The sequence below is a fragment of the Thalassophryne amazonica genome, chromosome 14 (assembly GCF_902500255.1).
Source record: "Thalassophryne amazonica chromosome 14, fThaAma1.1, whole genome shotgun sequence".
In the NCBI taxonomy this organism is placed as follows: Eukaryota; Metazoa; Chordata; class Actinopteri; order Batrachoidiformes; family Batrachoididae; genus Thalassophryne; species Thalassophryne amazonica.
This window is the reverse complement of record NC_047116.1, coordinates 7,687,192-7,694,950: the sequence shown is the minus strand read 5'-3', so window position 1 is coordinate 7,694,950 and position 7,759 is coordinate 7,687,192. Positions and strand designations below refer to the sequence as shown.

Genomic DNA, 7,759 nt, shown 5'->3' with positions numbered 1-7,759 from the left:
TGGATTTTTTTTTTTTTTTTACAGTGTAAAAGTAAAAACAGTGTATTTATTGTCAACCAAAAAACTCAACGTTATCATCGCCCACATCATGTTCGTCTGCTTATGTAAGAGATTTTTTTATATATATATCATGTATTGAATGTGAGCAGGGGGAAATCGCAGTGTTGTTTAAAGTACAGGAAAATCACACTTAAGTAAAAGTACAGATACCCATTAAAAAAATGACTTTGGTAGAAGTTCAAGTCACTGATTGAAATGCTACTCAAGTAAAATTCTTAAAGTATCTAGTATTTATTGTACTTAAATATGTCAAGTAATTTACAACTAAATGTACTCAAGTATTGAAAGTAAAAGTACAAGTAAATGTTAATAATCAAAAACGGACTGATTTTTTTTAATATTATTATTACTAGGCTTGTAAATGACTGGTAGTATTAGTCAAAATACTAAAAATTGTGCACATCACACAAAAACACTTCAGAAACAAGGTTTCAAAACCTAAATGAGAGTAGGCTACTCACTAGGTGTTCACAGGAAACAGTTATTTATTTCTATATGTATTTATTTATTTTCATTGTTACATGGTTTTATCTTTTCTGTTGTGTTTTGTTTCATTAGGTTCTTTTTGTCTCTTTCTCTAAAATTATATTGTAACATTATGAGTCTATTATTATTGACTATTATTGTCTATTATGCAGACTATTATTGTTGTTGCTATAATATATGAATAAAAATAAATTAAAAAAATTGCAATTTGACTCTTTGATGACAACGAACACTGAGCCATTAATTATACAGAAAACAAATCAACACAAACGTGCTGATGCGAACAGCTTAATGCTAACTTTAACATTGAAAATGCCACAGACATGCTAACGCGTTAGCATTGGTCCCGTTTTTAAGTTATAAAATATATCTATTGACTGTTTTAGAAGACCATAACAGGTTGGTGTACCATAAAAATATTAAATATTACTCACAGACATATGCTCTTCAGGGTTTTCGCGGGAAAAATTAGGATAAAGCGACAATGAATCCACGAATCACAGATTGAAGCACTGCTTCGATCTGTGAATCACTGCTTCGATTGGTTCAAGGTTCAAAGCAAAGCCGCGCTGCAGAAACGTTGATTACAGATTACAGATTACCTTACAGATTACAGGTCTGTAATCAATGTAGAGAAATGATCATTTTCCTGACAAATAGGTGTGCAATTGCACAACTGCAAAAAAGCCTACCGCACATGCCTCATGACAAATCGGCCTGACTTCGTTGCAGTCACTATTAATCAGTGGTGTCTCTGGGTGAAAACACGACTTTTTTCGTGTGTGTGTGTGTTTTTTTTTTGTTTGTTTGTTTTTTTTGTAATGAGTAACGGCATGGCGCATAGAAAATGTATCGGAGTAGAAGTATGCAATTAAGGTCGGAAATGTAATGAAGTAAAAGTGAAAGTAAGCTGAATTTAAAACACTCAAGTAAAGTACAAAGTCTCCCTAAACGTACTTAAGTACAGTAGTGAAGTATTTTTACTTTACTATGCAACACTGGGAAATCGTGGGGAAGCGCTGCACTGAGTCAGTGCGCGCACCTGCTCCTGTCACTCCTGTCACTTTATAAGCAAGCCATAGTAAGCCATTTCATTCTGTTTTTGCACTTTTATTTTGGATAGTGGGTGATCGTAATAGAACTTGTAGAATACCGTTGTTACTGTTGGTAATAAAAATGAAACTTTCTGCCCTCCCCTTCTCCCAAAAAAGTCACAGAGTGGTGTCAAAGTGTCTTTTGATGTTAAATGGTAAATGGACTGTATTTATATAGCGCTTTTCCATCTGCATCAGACACTCAAAGCGCTTTACAAATAACACCTCACATTCACCCTGATGTGAGGCTGCTGCCATACAAGACGCTCACTTCCAGGTCTGTTAACAGCTTAACACTAATGCTGCATTCATGATGACTTGGAAGTTCTTAGTTGTAAAATTTAGGAAACTGCATTGTCTGAATGAACTTGGAAAACAGTATGGATGCAGGCAGTAACATATTTGAGCTTATTTTTTAACTACACAGTTTAAAATATATTCAGAAATAGATGCAAATAAACCAGTTTTGTATTGTGAAAACTTGTGAACAGAGACAAATACACCAGGTTTTCCTGAAGTCGGGGCGTGGATACATGAACATTTCCAAACCGCTGTGTGTGTCTTTGATTCACATCAATCATTATTTCAAACAATTTGGCACTGCACAGTGAATTTGTCTGGAGTAGGCAGTTATCAAAATGTGATTGACTGTGCAAAAAGGAGACCAGTGAGGGAAGCCACCAAGACATCAGTAAAAACTCTGAAAATGTTACAGGCTTCTGTGGTTGTGATTGGTGACGCTATCGTACAATTTTTTTTTTACTGTTACACCACCAGTAACACAGCTTTAAAAGTGAAATGAGCAATTGAAGTGTCTGGGTTGGGGCAGTGGTCCTGGATCAGGACTAAGATCCAGTTTTTCAATGATTTCCTGGTCTTGGAAGTCACATGTATGTGGTGGAAACATGGAACTTGTTGGTCTCTGCAGTTTGTGTTCACGAGGTCACTGGACAGAAAGGTTTGGTGATGCAGATCCTTCTGTAGCAGAACATAATTCACTCTTTGGGTTTCTGGTTTTTCCTTTGCTGTCTTCCTGAGGGGTTGTGAAATGTAAATGGACTACATCGATATAGCACTTTTCCTTCTGCATCAGAAGCTCAAAGCGCTTTACAGTGACACCTCACATTCAACGCATTCACACAGACACACACACACCAAAGTCAGGGTTCATGTTCATGTAGACAGTATTTTTCTTCAGATGATCCCTGAGAACCGCTGGAATGACTTTGTGTCAAACGAGCAGTTACTGAGGGAGACTCAGATGATGACTATCAGTTGCATTGGGGCAAAATGTCAGTGATGATGTTTTGGCCAAGTGGCACGTTTTTCTGTGCATGATCCAGGACGCATGTGCCTCAGAGTTGAGGACACGAGCAACTGTAACAGGCCAATAGGACACCCATGTTTCACCTGCAGCAGGTAGATGGCTACTTTCTAGAAGTATGGATGGTCTGGTTCTCTGTCTGGGTTCTTGCCATCCAGGACCCAAGGCAGTTCCTCAGTGTGGTGAATGCAGCTGTGCGCGTCACCAGCACATACTCCAGGACCTGACCTGATGGACACAGATCCTGACATTACTGATTATTAGTTTGTTTTTTTTTTTGTGATGTTTTTCTGACAGTTGACATTGTTTAATTAAGAACTGTACATATACTGAGATGTACATGTATTTGTTCTTGTGTGTCAGTAAATGCTTTTTTTTGTCCCAGACAATGTTTCTCTGAAACTGAAAAAAAAAAAATATATAGCCCATTGATCGCTCTCATGGCAGATGTCAGCCAAATTCCAGGTGACACACACGAACATCGAGCACAGCTCACATGGCACTTAGAAAATTTGTGGCTCATTCGCGCTATTTACACAAGAACAGTCAGCAGACAATCACTGTTGAGCTGGCAGTAAAATTTGTCAAAGTGCCCCAGAACTATGAAGTGCACATGTGGCGTGCCAGAGTGTTGGCTCCCCCCACAACACGTGTGTGTGTGTGTGAACCATCGCACCGGCATCATGCATGCCTGCCTGTCCGTGTGATGTTTCGTGATACGCTCATACGAGCTCTACCGCCGTGAGTTGCCCTGAGTTGTATGTATTCGCACTATGTGTGAAGGGGCCCTAAACGTGTTAGTCATAGTGAGTACAGCTTGAAGCTGGTTTTTATCGTGCTCCATCGTGGTAAAAATTTGAAGCAGTTTTGGCCGAGGACACAGCCGGGTGGAGCCCCTAACTTTTGTTTTGTCTGCACTTTATAAGCAAGCCATAGTAAGCCGTTTCATCCCGTTTTTGCACTTTTATTTTGGATAGTGGGTAATCGTAATAGAACTTGTAGAATACCGTTGTTACTGTTGGTAATAAAAATGAAACTTTCTGCCCACCCCTTCTCCCAAAAAAGTCACAGAGCGGTGTTGAAGTGTCTTTTGATGTTGAAGCCGTGACTTCCCGGCCTGTCAACAGCTTAACACTAAGGCTGCATTCATGATGACTTGGAAGTTCTTAGTTGTAAAATTTAGGAAACTGCATTGACTGAATGAACTTAGAAAACAGTATGGATGCAGGCAGTAACATATTTGAGCTTTGTTGTCTTACAAAGAACACCAAGTTTTTGGGGGGCTTTTTTTGTTTTGTTTTGTTTTTAGAATTTTTTCAATCTCAGCAACCAAAAAAAGCCCCCCCCCCCCCCCCACCTATATTCATGGTCAGAATTACCAGCACCCCTATTTTTTAAGTACACAACTTAAAATATATAAAGAAATAGATGCAAATAAACCAGTTTTGTATTGTGAAATCTTGTGAACAGAGACAAATACACCAGGTTTTCCTGAAGTCGGGGCGTGGATACATGAACATTTCCAAACCGCTGTGTGTGTCTTTGATTCACATCAATCATTATTTCAAACAATTTGGCACTGCACAGTGAATTTGTCTGGAGTAGGCAGTTATCAAAATGTGATTGACTGTGCAAAAAGGAGACCAGTGAGGGAAGCCACCAAGACATCAGTAAAAACTCTGAAAATGTTACAGGCTTCTGTGGTTGTGATTGGTGACGCTATCGTACAATTTTTTTTTACTGTAACACCACCAGTAACACAGCTTTAAAAGTGAAATGAGCAATTGAAGTGTCTGGGTTGGGGCAGTGGTCCTGGATCAGGACTAAGATCCAGTTTTTCAATGATTTCCTGGTCTTGGAAGTCACATGTATGTGGTGAAAACACTGAACTTGTTGAGAGATTTATGGTCTCTGCAGTTTGTGTTCACGAGGTCACTGGACAGAAAGGTTTGGTGATGCAGATCCTTCTGTAGCAGAACATAATTCAACTCTTTGGGTTTCTGGTTTTTCTTTTGCTGTCTTCCTGAGGGGTTGTGAAATGTAAATGTAGTTCAGTTTGGTTTCACACACAGAACGACTTTATGGTGTTTTATTTATAGCACAGAAATGAATCAGTCTGTTTTTATTTTAGACTAAACAAATATTATTGCAGATAACATTAAGCATTAGTTAGAGTTCTTTGACAAAACAGCCTTTTGATATGTTTTGAGATTTCTTTCATTTTTAGTCCATATATCAGTGGATTAAAGAGAGGATGATACACAATAACTTGCAAAGTCATAATTAAACTCAGAGTTTTTGGAATATTTGTTTCCAGTCGAACCACAATGACATCATACAGACTCAAACATGAAAAACTGGTTAAAACCAGCAGGTGGGGTAAACAGGTCTCTGCAGCTTTTTTCCTCACATCAGCGCTACTTTGGTAACATATTGAAAGAATCTTTGTGTATGTAAAAAGTATGAAGAATACAGGAAAAATTGCATCACTGAATAAAACAAACAACCCATAAATAATTATTGTTGTTGATCTCACACACTGAAGTTTTAAGATAGAATTATTGCAAAGAATTCCTTTCAGAGTAAAATCACAAAATTTTCTGTGCGCAATCAATGTAGCTCCTGTTAGAAAATGACAAGCTGGCACGAGCCAGGCTGAAACCAGAGCGATAATGACATTAGTTTTTCTCATGATGGTGTGATACTGCAGAGGTTTACATATAGACACATACCTGTCATAAGCCATGGCTGCTAAGAGTAAAAACTCAGAACATCCTAAAAAGTAAAAGAAAAAATACTGCAACAAACAACTTGGATATGAAATGATCTGTTTTTCAGATGAAAAATCAATTAAAAGCTTTGGGTAAAGAGCAGAACTAAAAAGAACTGAGTTCATCAACAGAGCTGCAATGAAAATGTACATTGGTTCATGGAGGTTTTTATGAACGTAGATCAGACAAACAATAGTAGAATTACAGCAGATTATTAGAAGATATGCAATAAACATAATTATAAAATAAAGATACCTGTATTTGTGTAATTCAACATGACCACTAAGTGTTATATATGTTACATTTAGTTCCCCATCCATCATCGTTTTTTATTCTACAGGCTGATGAGATGAACATATGAACAGTAATTTAAAACTGTTTTTAAATATTCAGAATCATCACCAGGTTTCTGTTTCATTCATACTTACATGACCTTGAAATATTCACATTTTACCAGCAACATTCTAAAAGTGAACTGATTCTGTAAAGCTTTTATTGAGCCCAAATCATCCTCTGTGGATCCAATTAACATCTTCACCAAGAGCAACCAACTTCTGATGATGTGACGTTATCTCCACTGTGAGCCAGTGTCATCAAGGTGACTTTGATAATTGTAATAACAGGACTGACAACTGAAATGCGTCTTGTACTGTCGGTGCACATTTTGACTGGTGATGCCAATAACTATTCCATAGAATGAAGGTCCTGTTCTTTAGGATCCTTGTGCTTTCAGTCTTACAGAACGGGTTTCTGACTTGGATTCCAGCCAGTGAGCTCATGTGATGACTGGTGGCCTTTGTTACTCACACTCTCTGAAGGATCCTTGGATTCTGCTGGAATTACTTTGTATCAAATGAGCAGTTAATTTGAGGGCAGGGCTGCCAAAAAGAGGAGGATAAGGAGAAGATTTCTCAGGGCCCATGATTGACAGGGGCCCAGTGAGGCCCCTAATAAAATTATAATAATGACAAAATAATATGGGGGGGTGACCCAGTAAGCTTTCTTTTCATGGGACCCAAAATCCCTGGCGGCGCCCCTGTTTGAAAGCCTTGGATAAGGAGTATCAATTGTGTATTGAGGACCCCAGGAAGTGGAAAAGGCCACGGAGATGTCCAAATGTCACCTGGCTCTGACAGCTTGCTGACAGCTGCTTTTGAGAAACTGATGGACAGATGAACTGGACTAGATGGTTGCTCTCTAAGACTGAGTGCATATCCATGGATTGTTGGATGCCGCAATGTGCAACATTGCCAACTGCTTTTATACCTGACCAAAGTTGTGTGCATCATACTAAGCCATCAGGCAGTTGTGCCCCAAATCTTTGACATACTTAGCCAAATTATCAGAGTGGGTTGTGCACCGTTTCTCTGCTCCATGTAGCGGAAACACATTATTCTGTCGTTCTGAAAAACCTTCCTCACCATGGTGATCTGTTTATAATACAACATTATCACATTGTATGTATTGTACATGGTCATCTTAACTTTTCTTCCTCGCTTGTTTTGAAGTCTTTCTTTCGCCATCATCCTGTGACTGTTCACATGTTGCGCAAATGAAAACACATCAGCAACTCTATCATTTACATTATAGGACAACAAATTGTGACTCTGGGGAAAATTTCTCCTTGTATGTCGAGAATGAAATGATGAGGCCCATCTGTAGCCTGTGAGCACCTGCAGAAGTCGTTCAGCTGATTGGATTACAGTCCGTCTTCACTCTGTTTTGAGTGCATTTACTACCTGTATTTTTGTGTGGTCACCTGATGCAGTCTTCAGTACACGTAAAGAAAGCAGTGAGGGAGGGACACCAACACATCAAGAACCCGAAACCATATAAACACACACACAAAACAAAAACAAAAAACACCAGATATCAAAGAAGACAGAGAACCTCAGGGATAGTGGTGTGGCCCACTGAGGAGGGAGAGAAGGACAGGGAAATGACCCGGGAACAGCACACCAGTGTTTTGATACCTGTAAATTTACAGTCCTCGCTAAGTGTAGTGGATAATATGTTTGATATTA

General features: G+C 38.7%; 1 protein-coding gene across 1 annotated transcript; it reads right to left on the bottom strand.

The window, feature by feature from the left end:
• Positions 1 to 5,120: 5,120 nt before the first annotated feature.
• LOC117524719 (olfactory receptor 6N2-like) lies at positions 5,121 to 6,055 on the bottom strand. Its single transcript, XM_034186533.1, has one exon. The coding sequence runs from the start codon at positions 6,053 to 6,055 to the stop codon at positions 5,123 to 5,125; it is 933 nt and encodes a 310-aa protein (XP_034042424.1). The 3' UTR covers positions 5,121 to 5,122.
• Between the last annotated feature and the right edge of the window lie 1,704 nt (positions 6,056 to 7,759).